Raw genomic sequence first — 18,615 nt, 5'->3', positions numbered from 1 at the left:
GTTGGTCTGATTAATGACGGCAGCAGCAGAGCAGCTCTCAGCCAGCTGTCACCTGACATCTGATGACTGACCCTCCCTCCCTCCCTCTCCCTCTCTCTCTCTCTCTCTCACCTATTCTCTCTCGCCCCTCTTTTGTCCATTTCTTCCTCTCATGGCGAACAAGCTGATTGGCTCAGAGTATCAAACAAAATCCTGCCTGACATAACAAACCTCCCTTCTCTCTCTCAGTGATGAATAAGGGTCAGAGTGTGACGAAGTACTACCGGTGGATCCAGAAGAACGGCGGGTACATCTGGATCCAGTCCAGTGCCACCATCGCCATCAACGCCAAGAACGCCAGCGAGAAGAACATCATCTGGGTCAACTACGTCCTCAGGTCAGAGGTCGCCATCGTAGCTGACAGATTGATCCGATCTACACGTTTACCAAACTTAATCTGTCATGAGTGAAGATGTTCGGAGAGGCCAGAGATTAGACTAATGAACGAATATGCACATAAACGCAACAAAAAGCAAACGATGATGGATGAATGCATAAATGCATAAATGCAACCACTTAATCAAGTAGTTATGTTAATTTATTCGATGGAAATTACACTATTAATTTACACAAATGCACATTAAATATGAGGATTCTGCTGTGTGATTAAACATGAGACACCAGAAACCTTTTCTGCGTTCTTACTTTCTGTTTACTGAGTAGTAAAAGTCAGTCGAAGTGTCGTAGTCCACAGAACAGTTCTGGAGCTTCACAGTAAAACAGAGCTGCAGCATTCTGCTAAACAACTGAAGCAGCTCGGGGACGTGAAAAACAACCAAGAATAAACAGAAATTGGCTCCATACAGCTCGTCCGATGTAATCCAAGTCTCCAGATCCCAAACTGATTTGAAAACACGTTATTTGCACCCTTTTTAAAGCTGGAATCTTCACTGTAGCCGCTAAGCTAAAGCGTTAGCGTGCATCTCGTCTGAAGGGTTGTCTGAAGTCTTCAGCGTCTTCAGGTGTTTTGGAGAATTGCTGCAACGCTGTTTTGCTGTGAAGCTCCAGAAACTGGAACTAGAAAAAGAAAAGAATTGTATGAAGCCATCAGAGTATCAGAGAGGGAATAAATGAGCTAATGTGTAAAAACCATCTTCTTGTGTTTCTCCACAGCAATCCGGAGTACAAAGACACGCCCATGGACATCGCTCAGCTCCCCAACCTGCCCGAGAAAACATCCGAGTCCTCCGAAACCTCCGACTCTGAGTCTGAGTCCAAAGAAAACTCTGGTAGGTGGAAAAAGAAGCATTACATATCATCAGGAGATGATGAGATGAAATGTTTTACTGAGGAAAGGTTGGGAGGGAGACAAAGACAGGAGACGAGAGTAGAAACGCTGCCCTCGAGAGGAAGATGTTTATTAACAGACAAATATTCTGACAGCGTTCTTTTAAAACCTGTTCGACTCTTTACAAAACACCTCTCCAAATTGTTTCCAGTATAATAAGCAGCAGTAAGAGATACAGCCTGAATAAGAGAAGCCAAAGATATTTTATCAGTTGGTGCCAGTGTGCCATCCGTGCCAGGCTGGATGGCGATGAACGCCAACCGCTGCAGGGACTGAGCACTCACTGGCAGCGCTGCAAACTGCCACCGAATGACATAAAACACGGCATAACTCCACAGAGCGCCGCAGAAATACCTCCAAACTTCACACGGCAACACAAAAAAGGCCACAAAGCTGCACAGAACAGCCTCCAAGAGGTGCAGCGACATCCCACGTTTACCAGCACGACGCCGCCGCATGCAGCTGCTTCTCCACATTTCCATGTCTGTGATGTCGACAGTGTTTCTAACTTCCACGTTAAATGTGGCGACTTCTGCAGCCCGGCAAGAGACTCTTTATCAAAACAGAAACCTTTGAGAGCAGAGCTTCACTCCTCTGTCTCAACAAGTCATCAATATGTAGAATAGAATAAACAACCCTTAAAGGAAAACACAATTTCATACTGTGTTTTGCTTTGTTTATATTTTATGACCGCCATTTTTTAACAACCAGAGCGACTGTAGGATGTTCTGACTGACCCACAGGAGGATAAACAAAGGAAGCACCTGTGGTCAGGAACAGTAATGAAGGCGTGCAAAACCAGGAGCAACACTTGTAAAGAGTCGATGTAGTCCACTAAGATTTTGTCAGCAATGCTGGTAAACTAATGAAACGTACAGTGACCCAATGATGCAACACAACGGTCTAGCACCAGAACCAACACTTGGTTCGCTTTAGCTGAAAAGGGTCAAATTACTGTAATCAAAATATGAAAATGATGTAATAAGTTCATCAATAATAATTGAAGAGTTGAAGTCTGTCATAACGCAGCTTCTTCCAGATTTGCTCGACATCGTTGTCAAAAGTAAACGTTCACTTCTCCAGACAGCTTATAATCAAACACGTGGATCCTGTAAAAGAGACGCCATCGCAGTAATGGCGACTTGTTTACTTCTCGTACGTCCTTGGATGCGTCTTTAGGTGATCTGACACCAGATAGAAGGATCAAATCATGTCTAACAAGTGACATTATCAACAGTTAAACCTTAACAACAGCTCATTTTTTGAGCCACTTACGAGATTAGAATGAAATGAAAAATAACAAAACATTTCATATTAAAATATTTCTGTTAAAACCTTCCACTGCAGGGACCTTCAGCTAATGCGAGCATTCACACAAGAGAATAAATTAGATGTTTAAAACACTGACGTCTGAATTCAGATCCAGAAATATAAATCAAGGATTAACTTAACTGTGTGTCACCGACATTTCAAGCAGCCAATTCTGCAGAAGACAAAGCTCGCACGCTGCCAGCGGAGCTGAATTTAAACCAATACATGGCCTCCACCTTGAGCATAATATTATCAAGTCCTGCAGCCTGTGTTGGCATGATGAGAATCAGTGCCAGCTGTTATTCTTGCTGCAGGAGAATGATTCTGGCACGCTGTCGGCTGTAAACTGACGCCAGCTGCTGCGGGAGGCGTCCAGCTTCAGCCGCTCCAACAGGCCCGAGGTGCTCACACTCAACACCGCCTAAAATGAGATGTCTGACCTTTGACCTTTGTTCTGTTAGGACAGAGTTTACACAGAGCCGGAGAGGACGCGAGCCAAGGTGCCAAAAAACAGAAAGAGGCTTTTTCTCTGTGTTTTTATTATTGTTTCATTTGTGTAATACAACGTAAGAACAATGAGAAGAGAAGAGTCAGTTCACTGTTATCTTTAAGGTTGTTAATAAGAAAATGGTTTACAGAACAGCCTCAGAAGTGAGTTCCAGATCAATCAAGACTAACAGAATTATTTACAGATGCTGACACATTTTACTCGAATGATAAAATTAAATTATCTGTACGTGACATTCGTTTGAGCACATTATAAAATCAAAAAGGAGTGTTGATAACACTCACTACAGCACCCAATGTGGATTAATCCGCCGCTGAAAATAGACCCAAATAAATGAACTACTTCCTCTTCATTGTTTGATTTAAAAGGATGGTGAACATCAGGAAACTTCTGGGACAAAATCTAGTTTCACTGTCAACACCCAACAGACTCAGAGTTATTTACTAATGATTGTTGATTTTGGTCGCGAGATTACTAAGAAAGATACAGACAAGCCAGTGTTACGCTTTACTTTGCATGAGAGTGGAAAATGTAAAAGTCAAGAGAAAAATGTTGATTTTCATTACTGGGACTTTCGATTGTTGGCATTAATTTACATGTAAGACCAACTGAGGACGCGATCAAGGCATGAATAATCAATCTACGCTGACGATGTTGATCAATCAGTTGATGAAAAGTTGATCCCATGATGCACAGAAAGACAAATAAGTTTGTGGATAAAAAAATCTGAAGAGAAGTAATCCTGAATAAACAAATGTGTAAATTAGAAATTGATGAATTTATGAAAAATAAATGGTAAAATAATAAACATGTTAGTTAAACTACGGAAGCCCTGAGGGACAAGTGATGATTTTTCTTTTTTTTCTTGTCTGTATATTAATATCTGGGGCATTTAATATCATTTACTTAAAGTATTGAATCATTTATTTATGTATGATGTTGGCTCGTGTGTGTCGGTCCTCCATACGTTCCCTTCCTGATCGCATCATGGAGCAACAAGCCTCTTTATTTTTATACTCACGGAAGAAGGATCCATCAAAAGTCAGATTTTAAGAAGTATAGTCAAAATCAAAATCGCCTAAGCCTTTCGAGTTCAGGTTAAGTTCCAAAAAACAACCCATAATGCAACTTGATGGTATCTTTTTCTGTTTTGATAACGTTTGACAGATTTTGGACCAACAGCATAAAGAAGTCCAGGTCCTTTTGGTTTGAAACCTGACAAATCCTGATGTATGACATTTTTACAGGCTCAGTCAATAAACCAAACCAAGCCCTCCCTGGGAAACACTTAAAACCGCAGCTCCGGTTTTGATTCCAGCCTGAGAATAAATCTGTTTTGCTTGGAAAGCGCACTTAATGAAGATACAAGGTTTTCCCCAGACACGGCAATTGAGTCGACATTTCAGGTGCCATGAGGGAGTCCGAGCGCTGCCAGCTGGGCAGCCGCTGGCCTCAGTGTGCGCTGGCAGGGTTTGAAGTGTGTGTGTGTGGTGTGTGTAATGGGCTGGACAGAGCCAACATGCCTGAACAGCAGCAGCTACAGATACTGAACACACATCAGTGCGTCCACAACACAACACAACACACGGAAATCCTGTCTGGAAACATAAAAGATCAACACCTGGGAGTCAAACACACCGCCTGAATCCTGAAGATCTTAGTCGAGACGAGACGGGTTTTAATGACTCGCCTGTTGCTTTTATTTTTATGCAAGAATGATTTGTTTCTTTGGTAAGAATTAAACTGTCAACGCTTAAAAATGGGAGTCGTTATCTTATTTTGAAGGGGTGTGTATAAGGCTGACCTCCCTGTCTTCATAAATGTTTTTCACGGTTGTCATTCAGTCGATTATGTCATTGTTTGAAGTAATTCTTCTTACCACCCGATGGCGGTAGTCCGTTTTCGTCATTCAGAAAGAGAAAGCAGTAAACTCAGGATTGCGGATACCAGGGTGGGAATTTCATCATTTTAGGGGCACCAAGGCCATTGAGTAAAATTTGATGATTTACCTTTCACATTGATACCATATCATCCTAATTTATAGCAAGTTAATGTTACATTAGAAAACATTTTTATTTTTTAAATGAAAAATTTTGGTGACACTACACTGAATATTAGTGACGGTATTGAATATTTCTCCCAATAGAAATTCCCCCAAATTATGCCAAAGCACATTTCTTCCAAACAAAAAAATTTATGATAACCAGCAGGAGACCACTGATGTGTGGAGTGATTTTGGTGACACTACAGTGAATAATTATTGAATATTTTTTGTAGAATCTCTTTTTGGTGTTACAGTTTGTAAACGGTCCCTGCGCCCTCGTCCCACAGCTGGCTGACCATACAGACCAGAGTTAATGTCCAGACGCTCGTTTTGATGAAAATACGGTTGTAGCTCGTTGTCTAACTTACTACGGTAGTTAAGAGTCGTCAATTGTGTTTTAACAATGTTTCGCTTTTGAGTTAGATCAGATTTGATCCAGGAGGTTCAAATCTGTTTCCAACTTTACCGAACTAAATCCTACCATCAGAACCGGCTGCGCTCGCTCGCTGTGCTGTAAGTTTCATTTTTCTGTTTTGAGACGCTGCTGCTGTTTGAGAGGCTTTCATGTGAGATCATCGTGATGATGAGACTCCACCCTCCACTCACTGAAGTTACTGTGTGACTACTGTGCACTCGGGTGTCTGTAATTCAAGGCAAGAACCCTACGCTGACCGGGCCAGGGGCACAGAGGCCAGAGAGTGGGGCAGTGGGGCCGTGGCTGCCGTGGCCGCCGTGAAATTCCCACCCTGGCGGATACACAAACCAAGGATCTCAAACAAGTTTCATTGTAAACTTTAAATATTTGTTGAAATATTTCAGTCTTGAGCAAAGTGAAAGACCAAACAACCAACAGGCACGTTTGTAAGGCAAACTTACAATCACTAAAAATGTCCTGAAGTCGCTACAGATCAAAGTGTTGTTACACAGATTCTTAGATCTTAACCAACTTACCTCTTTACCCAACAGACAACGAGAAGTCCGAAGGGAAGCCGGGTCACCAGGCAGAACGCAGCGAGGACCCGGAGACGGACAGTAAACGTCAGCAGCAGCCCGGCCAACCACACTGCTCCTCCGAACAGGAAATGAAGCGGCAGGAAGAAGGAGACAGCTCGAGCAACCCAGAGAGCCAGGACAGTGACGACAGCCTGGAACCTTCAGACGGAGAGGTGGAGGAACAGGAGGAGGCAACGGGAGGAGGCGGAGGTGGTGGAGGAGGAGGGGGAGGAGGAGGAGGAGGAAGGCTGGGGAGGTTAGCAGGACTGGGAGGGTTGGGAGGACTGGGTGCCATCGGAGGATTGGGTAATCTTGGCGGGCTTCACATTAAAGTAGAGCACTACGGAGAAGGGGAAGAAGTACAGTTGCACAACTCGCAAACATCTTCATCAGAGGAGGAGGAGGAAGAGGAGGACGAGGACGATGACGAGGAGGAGGAGGACGGAGACGTGCAGGACTGCGACAGCGCCAACGCAGGAAACAAGCTCCAGAAGAGGCGGAAGAGGAGGAAAGTGCAGAAATGGGACGGATCCCGAAGCAGAAGACTCCGTCTGTCCTCGACCACACCGAGCCCCAGTGCCATGGGCGATACCACACCGCTGGTTGACCCCTCACAGGCCACATCCGCCAGCTCCTCCCACCTCCTCACCTCCTCCGGCTCCCCTAACAGCGCAGGTGCAGCGTCCTCGGTCCTGAAAATCAAGACGGAGATGGCAGAGCCGATCAACTTCGACAACGACAGCAGCATCTGGAACTTCCCGCCCAACAGAGAAATTTCCAGAAACGAGTCCCCGTACAGCATGACCTCCAAGCCGGCCCCTCCGGGCAGCCATGAGACCTTCCCCTCACCCCAGGGAGGCGCTCTCCAGGTGGCCATCCCCGACTCCGTCCTCACCCCTCCGGGAACCGAAGGAGGAGCAGGAGGAGTAAGGAAGCCTCCTTACAACGGAAGCTCCGCCCCGTCCTCCGCTTCCAGTGCTGCGAGTTTAGCTCCTCCCTCCAGCGCCTCCTCTGCTGACCCCCTGTCCCCTCCTCTCTCCGCCTCCCCACGGGACAAGCAACAAGGCACTCCGACCACTTCCTCCTCTTCCTCATCCTCCTCGTCCTCATCAACTTCTTCCTCCTCACTGCTGTACTCTGGTGATCTCGAGGCGCTACAGCGTCTGCAGGCCAGTAATGTGGTGCTCCCGTTGGTCCACCGGGTCACGGGGACTCTGGCATCCACTAACACGACGGCTCCACGGGTCTACACCACCGGGACCATCAGGTACGCACCGGCGGACGTCACCCTGGCCATGGCGCAAGGCAACCTCCTTCCCAACGCTGCCATGAACTTTGTTGACAGCTCGGGGTTCGGCCTGGACCCTAAGACGCCCATGGAGATGCTCTACCACCACGTCCACAGGCTCAACATGTCGGCAGCAGCAGCCGCCGGCCCATTCGTTGGATCTCCGGCTGTGACGGGCGCCAACGGTGCCCTGGGAGGCCAGATGCCGACGGCGGCCAACGTTTTCACCACGGCGGAGGGACTTTTCTCGACGCTACCGTTCCCGGTGTACAGCAACGGGATCCACACCACGCAGACAAGTCTGGAGAGGAAGGAGGATTAACGCAAAACATTCAAGACCGTATTACTGTGTTCCTGGAATCAACAACTGTGTCAAAGTAAAAGACTACTCACTAGTAAAAAAAAACAAAAAAAAAAACATGAAAGACTATTTACTTACTATCTTTTATCAACACAGCACTGTGTTTCCGAGAGGGGAGAAAGGACAGGAAAGGATGACAAATGTACTCTAGCACTTTGAATCTGAGCAACTGAGCTTGTGTAATAGACATGAATGACCCTCAAACATGTCCCTCTTTTTCTATCTTTTTTCTCTCCTCCTCCTCCTCCTCATCTTCCTCCTCCTCCTCCTCTCCGTCTCTCTCTCTTCGCTCCTGTTTCTTGCGATCAGCAACGTTTTTTTTCTCTCGAACAAATGAACAAAAAAAAAAAACAGACTATTCTTTATTGTAAAGAATTTCCTTTTTTGCCTACAGAGAATTCATATTGCCTACGGACTCCGCCGGAGCCTGACGGAGATAATTTTTATTATTTGACTTGTTTTCTGTTGCGTCTTTATGAAGATGCTGATTGTGTGTATTTAAAGGAGGACGGTACAGGGATTTGTAACGGACAGAAAACTCTACGTGGCGCTCCTCCGTATGTATCTTGATGTGATCAAGGCTTGAAGAGAAAGTTTTTAAACCGAGAAGAGGGAGCGCTGTTGCACCTCAGACAGGTCTCAGAGATAATCTTTTGAAAAAAGGTTTTTGAGGACGTTTCTCGATTGAGGGAATAGTTTAGAGAATTAATGCTGTTTTTCTCTCTTTTCTTTCTTTTATTTGTTTTTTTTTTATAAAATATTCTAGCTCAGATTTAACTTACAAATCAAGCATTAAGAAGAAAAACATAAAAAAGCAATTTCAACCGGGTAATGACCTGTGAATTATCGAATGTTACTACTTCCTCTTTTATCCCAGGAGTTTACCTACAGGTCTCGCACCAAACATAACCTCCTCGACATCTCTTCCCATCTCAATCTATCGTTCTCTCTCTCCGTCTACCTGATCTATAATCTCTCCGTCTACATTTCTGCCTGTCGATCTACAGATTCATGGTGCTACCGACCGTCCAGTAACCCTGATTCAGCTGGCTGATGTGGGTGCTGTAAACGAACCCACAGCTCGTTGACAGACTGATCGTTGGTTTTTTGTTTTTTTCGGTTTTGGAGGGGGAACAATTTTAAAGTCTTTTTTTTTCTCATCTGACCTTCAGGAAAGTCAGAAACACAGCAAGAACCTTAAGAACCTCTAAATCAACGACATCTCCATGTGTCATCTACATATCCCCCCTTCGCTTGTCTAAAATAATCTGATTGGGCCATGAGGGGCAGCTCCGCATGGCAACATGGAGTTGATTGGTTGAATTTTAGGCTACATAATTTTATTTTTACTTGTTTTGTATTTTCTAACTTAATCACTTTTGATTCTCAGTGAAACTGAGGCTAATACACTAGTGTCACTAACTTGAAAAATGAATGTTGAAAACCTCGACCGGCTCCTGTTTGATCACTGTTTTTTATTTTGTGCGACTACTTTCTTCGTCCTCTCCTCCTCCTCCTCCTCCTCCTCTTCTTCGTCGTCTTCTTCCTAAACCAGAATCACCTCCACGAGATTTTTTTCTAAACAATCCACTCTCTTCCATCTCATCGCCGGACCCTGTGATTAAAAACCACATATCAACAAGGAGATTGTAATAAAAGACATGCATTTTCAATCAATCAAATCAATCAAACAATCAATCCAATAACTACAAGAAAAAAAAAGAATATGAATTTTTTGAGGAAGAGAAAAAAATAATCACATTCCTTTAAACAATGTCGTCTTGGTCGTTGTTCTTTATGTTTTGTGTTTCTTCTTCCCGAGCCTCCGTTGCCAAAAAAATGAAATGTTTAAATCTCACAAGTTTGGTGTTTTACAGCACTGTGATTCTCGTTCATTTGTAACTTTTATTTTTTCTCTCTACTTTTTTGGGTAAAAAGAGTTTCCAAAAAAAAAAAAAAAAAAAATGATGAGAACAAGTAAAAATTAAAGCGGTAAAAAAAAGTATAAAAAAAAAAAAAAAAACTGTCACGACATCCATCTTTTTAAAGTTGACAGCCCCGTCTTTACCATCCCGTCATCCTTATTACCCAGTGTGATTACGCCGTAAAAACGTGTTACCGATGTGTTTAGTGTCACTGGCTGTCAAAAAGTCTTTCATGGCGACTTCTCTCTCTGTGTGTGTTGACTATATGCAGTATATACTGAGCTACTGTAGCTGTTTTTGTCCTTTGTCTTCTCTGTGCTCTCTCTAGTGTGGGGGAGGGGCGATGGGCGGGGCTTAAAGCGAGAGACAGAGGGGGCGGAGTCTGACGTCCCTCTTTCCCTCGCGCCCCGTCTCCTTCTCCACCTCCCTCTATCTGCAGTCTTAGTGAAACCAGTGGAGGTTTGTGGAATTTCGTGTTCGGTGGCCTTTGCAAAAAAACTAAAAAAACGTTTGTAGAGTCCACCTTTTTTTTCCTCGCTGCTTCCTTTTTGTCTTTGTAAGACCTCTTCTTTCGTTTTCTGTTCAGGTTTTCTAAATCCTTCTTCTCTTTCTCTCTCTGCTGTTGCTTTTTGCTGTTGTGTAGTCTTATACAAACCTCTTTATCTTGCTGTCCTTTCTCTCAGAGATGAAAAAGATTCTTTAACTAGCTCAAAGGTTTATGGAGCCATGTTTTTTGCCACTAAGGAATTCTGGGAATCGCAGTTTCCGGCTCTCGCGTACAAAGTATTGAATGACTAATAAATATTTACACTATAGAGAATTAAATTATGATGAGGAAAAGCCTAAAGTAGCATTTTTAGATGTAGTCCCGGAAAAACCACAAAAGCCTCAGTTGTGAAACATTTCCCAGAGTCCCTTGGGGCGTCTTGTGTGCATTGGGTGTATTTCATTGGTTCTCACCGAACTTGTTGACTTCCTGCGCAAACTTCTCTCACGGGACGAACAAAGTTACACAAGTGGTTCAAGGGGGGAGAAAAAAAAAAATCACTATTTCAGGACACGTAATAAAAAACGGTTTTAAAGATTTCTAAAGAAATTAAAAGAAGAAAAAAATATTTCGCACTATAAATCTATTTTTATAGGTGTTTTGGAAAAACTGAACTGCATGTTTAGTAAGTTCGTCCGATGCGTTTCACGTGATCGATCCCTCGTTCTTTCCGTTCTAACTTTTCGGTCCAGCGGTTTCTTGTGTTTTTTTAAGTCTGTCGAGCCCAAACGGGGGGACGCGATGGAGGCCTGTCGGAAGAATAAAAGTCTGTATTGTCAAAAACCCACCCGGCCTCCAATCCCCCCCCCCTCACATCAGGAAAAACAATCTGTAGCGTCTGTGCTTTCTGTGGAGAATCAATGTCTTGTTACTGCGACTAACATGTAAAACAACAACAACAAAAAAAACTGCTTCTGGAATTTAACGATGGAATTTATTTATTTTTGTGTTGAAGAAGATGAATGTGATCCGGGCCGCTCGATCTGTCGGTTTGATTGGTGGGTCGTCTGTGGTTGAATGTTAAATTCAGTCATTTCAGGAGCATTTTGTTTCCGCGCTCCTCTGGATTTTAGCGTTTTCTACTTTTGGTGGTTTTTGCGTGAAAGCAGGGGGGGCGGGGCACAAACGGATGGCAGGGCCCCATTTGGTAAAGACAAGGGGATTCTGTTTCTGGGTCGGGTCGGGTCGGGGGGTGGGGGGAACATAACTCAGACGAAACCAGGAAATACACCCACATGTAACAAAAACCAAACAGCCGGTCCAAGCTGTTTCAATGTTTTTTCTGTGTTTTATGTCGAAAAATGAAAACTTTGCTGGTGATTTTAAAAACGTTAAAAACCTTAATCACAGCTGCTGTCAAAAATACATAGTGTTTAAGAATTACAAATATTGAAAAATCACTTCATTTACCTGTGAAGAAACTGTGTCTGTGTTTTTAACTATTTCTTGTACAATTATACAGATTCTTTTATGAGGAACTTGGTGCCAAGTAGCTGAAATACGGGAGAGAGGGAATCTCTTATTATCAATGTTAACAGTGTTATAAAATTCTAAATACAAACAAATTAAAATATTAAAAAAGAGAAAACTATGGTACATTTCTATTTTTTTGTTTTGATTTTTTTCCCCTCGCAGAAGAGGGGAAAAAAACACACGACTAACTGATGCTAACTTTGAGTGCCTGGCTTATTTTTTATTATTATTATTATTATTATTATTATTATTATTATTATTATTTTCAAAAGACATCTTTTTGAGTTCATTTACCATGAATAATGCTGCAAATCCGAAAATGTACATACTTCATTTTTATAGCAGTTGTTCTTTTATAAGTTTACTAGGTTCTCATCCGATCAGAGGAACATGTCACACACATGGTCGTCTTTCTGTAACCCGGTTTTGACCATCTTACAGGTGCCATATTCATAATAAAAATTTCTCTCGAATTTGTTACCAGCTTGCATCATTTCTTCTGTTTGACACATTCAGCCATCCCTCGCCCTGAAATATTACAAAAGCTTCTACATCAGTATTCCTGCTTTTCTTCCTCTTTACTTCCTGTTTGTTTTGAACGTGTGCTCATTAAGATTTGAGGGAGGTAAAAAACAAAACTAAATGCATTTCTCTCTGTCACTGCGTCTCCTTGACCTTCCCTCGCAGCGTTTTGTTGGAAAGATCAGAGGAGATGCGGCACAGTGAGGGCGGCCCGGAGGCGTTGTAACCTTCAGGTACGTTTCTCTGCTGCGGAGACGACGACTTGCTCACTTGGGAAAATACTGTTAACGGCTGTGGTGATCTGGGGCTCACTGACGGTGAAATCAACACTGATACGGTGTCACTTTATTATCTGCCTGCACACAGGAAGGTTTCTGAGGGGTCCGAGCACCAGGGGGCGACTGCACTGGTTTCAAAAATTAGTTTGATTGTGTGTAAGCTTATGAGAAAATTACCCGACTTCTCACTTGATTTATGACCTCGTTGAACAGTTTCCTGATGCGTTGTGGTCTCAGTCCATCGATCGCAACATCTGTTGTCTCATTTAGAAACATGTTAGCAACTGTAAGTGTTTTATAATTAAGTTGAACATTTAATGAGGTGTTTTGTGTGTTTTATGTAGAATAACGTGCTTGGTAACATTTTGAAGTATAGATTTATATAGAAGAACTCAATACCAGATGGAAAGATGACGGACAGTCAAACCAACGAGAAATTCTGGATTCCTTGTTTACTTCCTGGTTATGTGGCCCAGTTTCCCCCGCTGGCCCCGCCCATGAGCTCCTGCTCCACCCACTGACTTTACATTGTGATGACATCACAGATTATTAAATCACTTTTCTAATCTTATTCATAGTTTTAAAAATATAAAACATCCATGGATTAAAACTGTAACTACAGATGTCTGTTTTTTGGGCCTCGGAGGAATTTTTTGCTGCACTGCTTCCGGTGGCCACTCGCGGTATTGCAGCTTGTTTGGCCCAAACCGCAGCGCAAGGATGTTATATACATCTGGACACACGTTGGAAGCTGCTAGGTGGCGTTTTGAAGCCAAAAAAAGCACGAGGAGGCTTCGAGTCGAGCCGGCTAACGTCCGGTTTAGCGCTAACAGATAAAATGATTTAATCGTGCGACTTTTTGCGGGGTTGTTTTACTCCACGATGAAAAAGAACGTGATCGGAGGCCGTCGACACAGGAAGTAGTTAAACGTAGTTCGTAAAATGGAGATAAATCACGCTGCGTTCAGTCTGATTATTTATATCCATCCATCTCTTGTATCCAGGCCTCCTCGTGTCTCTCCCTTTTATTACCTCCTCTCCTCCTCCTCCTCCTCCTCCTCCTCCTCATGCAGTAATAAGAGCCGAGAGGTCAGTCAGTCGACCCTCTGAGGCCGACCAGCCAACTTTAAATATTTCACACTATTTTAAATGAGCGCACATGAATGATAGATCACAGGCAGCGCTGGTGTGTGTGTGTGTGTGTGTGTGTGTGATGAGGTGCTCGGACCTGAAGCTCCTTCTAATAACCCCTGGCTGTCCGTCTCAGTGAGGAGGTCTGATGTGGAATTTAGATCCGACAGCGCCCGTCGTTCACCGCAGGCGTAACGAGCGGCCTTTCATCATCAGCCGTGACGGACGGATGATGAAACAAAGCGTTAGAGATGAAAACTCGGGGGCTGATCTCACTAATTCCCAACATGCACCAGAAGTCAAAACATCACCAAAATCTGTAGAAGCATTTTAGAGACACGCCGTCGCTACTGAAGACACGATGTGACGTTTTAGTTCCCGGAGAAAAATGCTATTCTGTGTTTCATGTTGCATTGTGGGATCATTTCAGTCTCTTACAGTCTGCAGAGAGATAATTCTCAGTAGATCAGTGAGTAAGTGGAAGAGAGAGAGGAAAAATATTATTTTATGTCTATAATCACTCTCTGCTGTCATTCTGGTTTTACTGCTCGCCGCTCAGACGGTCACAAAGTCAAATAATACAGAAGGAACTGAGACAGAAATCCAAAATGACAGTAAAGTATATAATATATTTGCAGCACTCTATGAAAAAATATGTAATTGCTCTTTAACTGCAGGAGCAGTTTTGTATCCTGAATAATCAGTCAGATAAAAACACAAGCTTTTCTCAATTTGTGTCCTGTTTATTAACAAAAGTCAAAATATATTTGTTTAGGTACGTTTTTATTAAATAAGTTAACGTTTATAAATGCCGTGTATTTTCCTCAACCTAACCTCAAGTTTTGGAGCCTGAACTTAATGAGCGTTTGACACCGTTAACAACAGTCCAGAAGTCATAATATGACATTAAATTAGATTTACTCAAGGACCACTTTTTACTTTCACTCCACTAATATTGTACTTTTTTACTATTTTACTATTGAATTTAACATTTAAAATATTATCGGCAAGCAGATTTAATATATAATATTTGATATAATAATATTAATATGGGACTCAAATGTATTTCTAATTTACACTTACTTGTACTTTTGATACTTAAGACTTTTACTAGAGTGCTAGTCCTAAATAATTAGTATTTTAACGTGATATCATTACATTCAACTCAAGTATGACTTTTAGGTCTTTTTTATGCTACTTATGTGCGGAGCTTTATTTTGAAATTCTAACTGGATGTTATATTCCAGCCCTTCAGAGGAAGTAAAGGTTTTTTTGGTTTTTTTTATGTTTATTACCTTTTTATCATCATGTTACTCTGGAACAAAAATTATGTTGAAACAGTAAAACTAAATATTGTGCAAAGATAAACCAACATGTAAAAGAAGATAATAAAATTTGAAGGTCAACAAGCAGATTATTGTTAAAGTGACACATTTTTGAATGGAGTTTGGTCTGTCGAGGTGAGTCTATGAAAGAGATTTAATAACATCATCAGACTTCCTACACTGTGTCCTCCTACAGACAGACAGAACATCAGCTGACCTTTGACCTCCTGTCAACCAGAGGCTGCTCGCTCGCTGCTGTTGAAGCTACAGCTGTGAGGTCATCAGCAGTAATCGACCATCACAGCACTAACGAGCGTCAGGCTCGGTGTCGATGCTGTCAGTCATTAGAGCCAGAGATCTGAAGAGATCAGTTTTAATGAACCCCTCTCCACATGTTCAAGTCTGTTATCTGAACCTGCAGTCAGAGCGAGCCCGGCGTAGTTTACATGGAATTAAATATTTAGGACGTCTTCTTTTAAATTCAGTGAAAACATCGAGGCGCCTTATTTTTGCATTTAACATGAGGATTACACATTAAACATTAAGTCTACATAAAATAAGTATTTATGTGTATTTAGTTTATTTAATTGAAGTTTATTTGCTGAAACATGAAGACAGAGTACCGTTTAAAGATAAACCACAATTTAAAAGAAAATAATACAAAATGATGGTCAACAAGCATTGTACTGTTAAAATGGCACATTTTTGAATGGAGTTTGGTCTATAGAGGTAAGTCTGACAAAAGGATTTAATACAAAGATGCCTGTTGACAATCAAAATTTGAGGCTTCTGTGAATGAATATTGATGATATTCCTTTAAAATGGCACTTTTTTTAAATGGAGTTTGGTGTGGCAGGTGTTGTTAGGCTGCAGGTTTCTCTGTGTCCTTTTTTCTTTCCTTGTTTTCTCAAACGTCCCATGTTTTCTTTTGGTCTTTTTGTAAATCTCACATTTTTTGCACTGAGTCTGGTCTACAGAGCTGCTGACCTTCAACCATCTGCTGTGGAGGAAGTAGAAGAATCCGGCCCGATTAAAAGGGAAGGCAGATATTGATAATAGAGCGTAACATTTAAACATTGTGGAGGTATGTTACCCTCAGCTGACACTCTCTTCTCCTTCTTCTTCTCACAGAGTTAGACACTGGTTCACACAGAGCAGGTGGAGAGGTGAGGTGTGTTTTCACCAGAGTGGAGCTGCAGAGACATCCAGAGGATCAACGGTGAAACTACAGGTGAGCTCATCATTCATCAGCACCTGCAGAACTTTATATCTGTTTAGATAGTCACAATCAACGTGAGAAAAATAATAAGGGACAGATTTTTATGAATTCACAACTACAAGTTAAACAAAATGCTCTGCTCCTCCTGTTAAACATCATCATCATCTACGGAAGCCCGGAGGGCCACGTGAGAGGAGTTTTGTTTCTAAATAGATTCTCTCTGTGTTTATGACCAAACAACAGGTGATAGTAAAGTTCCTCTTCTGTGAAAACATGATTTTTCCAGGAGAAAAGTTTTTTTCATTTACATTTTTTTTTCTTTCATGTGAAATCAAGAGAAAAAATTAGGAGAAAAAAAACTATTATGAGTGAAACAGTGAAAAACAGTTTTGTAGGAGAATCTTTTTTCACGTGTGAATTTATGTTCCACCATTTGAATTTTGTCCATGTTTTAAACATTTCTCCTAAAAGAAAACTTCCTCACAAAAAAAAAATCAATTTCTTTTCATCCCTAAAAATCCTCCAGGAAATGTTAGTTTCACTGTTTCACACATTAATAATTTTTTTCTCCTGTTTTTATTTTTAAACTTAAATCGTTCATGTATTGTTCGAGTATTAGGGCCAGCAAAAAAAACTAAAAATCCGGCACAAGGTAAAAAAAACATGAAAAAAAAAATCTGTTACAAAAAAAAAGTCAGGAAAAAAAAGCACAAGAAAAAGAAGTCAGGAAAAAAAAAAAAAAAAAAATCCAGCACAAGGAAAAACAAAAAAAAAAGCCATGCAAAAAGAAAAAAACCTGCAGAGGCTTGACCTCGTACCACAACAAAGCGGATGACGGCTCCATGACAGCGGCTGGCCGGACGTCTGTGGAGTGTGAAGGGGATTTTCTGAAGTGGTGAAACTGTATTCGTGCGGTAGTGTCTGCTTCTCAGACGCTGCGTCTGTCTGAGCTCCACACCAACAGGATCAAACAACTTGATCAGTTGCCTTATTGCATCTTGTGATACAACATACCCTCTCTGGATCGCACGCAGGTGCAACCATCAGTACTCCTGCATCTGTCCCGTTCCAGCTATTTCATTTTGTATGAATGCGGCCACCTCCTCCAAGTTTGTATGGTTTATCCTCCTGAGCAAACCAAGTTTCCGACACAGTCTCTTTAGCGTCCTAATACTTATCACCACACCGTGTTTATGAGCCAAAAGAGAGAGAATTTCCTTATTATTATAGCCGATTCTGAAGTACCGCTTAATCAACGCGTCTGTAGAGACAGCCATGGCCATCAACTACAGTACTTTGATATTTTCTAAATTAATTTATTTTTACGCCTGACTGTTTTTTGGGCTGGCTTTTTTTTTTTCTTGTGCCGGATTTTTATTTATTTTTTTTATTTTTATTTATTTATTTTTTTTCTAGTGCCGGATTTTTCGTTTTTACTTTATTTTTTTTGCCTGACTTTTTTTTTTTTTCTTGTGCCGGATTTATTATTTTTTTGGCTGGCTTTTTTGGGGGGGGGGGTTGGCCCTAATACTCCTTCGTATGTAAAAACAATTCAGGAGGACTTTTTTTTCAGTGTTTCAGAACCTTTATATTTTTCTAAAAAATGTTTTCACTTTCACAAAAATGTTTTATTTAAAAATAAAATATTTTCCTCTCACTCATGTTTAATAAAAATCCTCTTGAATGATTTCTTTAACTGAGTGGTTGAAAAAAAAATCCAGGAGTTAAAACTTCAAAACCTTTTTTCCACATGTGTGAAACTTTTGTTCACTCTGTCTGAAAAATGAAAATTTCTCCTGGAACTTTTTATTTTTCACTGTTTCACACATGATTTTTTTCTCCTGATTTGTTTGTCTTTTCTTATTCCATCTAAATTTCAACGATCTCACAATCACCTGTTGTGTTTTTGGTTATTTCACAGGAGAGAATTAAATTAGATGATGAGTTTTCATGTGGAGTTGATATCTTATAGAAAAAGAGTAAATAGTTTCCAAAACCTGAAACTTTTCCTTTAAAAGCTTCAGATGAAGTCCAGACACTTTACTTGACTGAGCGAAATCATCATCGTCTTGAGATTAAATGTTTCTCGTCCAAACACTCAGAGCGTTTACAGCAACATGTCGTGTTAGAAACTGACTGAGGCCTTAGTGAAGTGACACATCAGTTTTAAAGGTGCGAGTTGGCAGCGAGCGTTATTCTCTCAGGACGGAGACTCGGGCTCAATAACGTCTCTGTGGAGCCGTTTGAACAGAGCATCAATTATTCATCCGCCCTCGTACGCTCGCTGTGTGACAGCAGCTTCACTCCCCGCCCGTCAAATCTGCAGCATCAGTGGATCTTTCTCCTCTTCGTCCTTCTCCACC

General features: G+C 41.7%; 1 protein-coding gene across 1 annotated transcript; it reads left to right on the top strand.

Annotated features, from left to right (window-relative positions):
* Nucleotides 1-230: 230 nt before the first annotated feature.
* On the top strand, nucleotides 231-9,797 carry LOC115597254 (neuronal PAS domain-containing protein 3-like). The gene is made up of 3 exons (XM_030443019.1): nucleotides 231-376; nucleotides 1,153-1,268; nucleotides 6,157-9,797. Exons 1-3 carry the CDS (start codon nucleotides 231-233, stop codon nucleotides 7,791-7,793), a joined length of 1,899 nt encoding a protein of 632 aa, XP_030298879.1. The 3' UTR covers nucleotides 7,794-9,797.
* The last annotated feature ends 8,818 nt before the right edge of the window (nucleotides 9,798-18,615 follow it).

This window comes from Sparus aurata, chromosome 16, assembly GCF_900880675.1.
Source record: "Sparus aurata chromosome 16, fSpaAur1.1, whole genome shotgun sequence".
Lineage (NCBI taxonomy): Eukaryota > Metazoa > Chordata > Actinopteri > Spariformes > Sparidae > Sparus > Sparus aurata.
Note: the sequence above shows the minus strand (reverse complement) of the source record. Positions and strands in the feature narration are given on the sequence as shown.

Excerpts from the sequence above, each read along its gene's own strand:
- LOC115597254 (XM_030443019.1), top strand. The coding sequence starts at position 231 with ATGAATAAGGGTCAGAGTGTGACGAAGTACTACCGGTGGATCCAGAAG. Across the intron at positions 377-1,152 it reads TGGGTCAACTACGTCCTCAG|CAATCCGGAGTACAAAGACA; the intron begins GTCAGAGGTCGC and ends GTTTCTCCACAG. Across the intron at positions 1,269-6,156 it reads TGAGTCCAAAGAAAACTCTG|ACAACGAGAAGTCCGAAGGG; the intron begins GTAGGTGGAAAA and ends TTTACCCAACAG.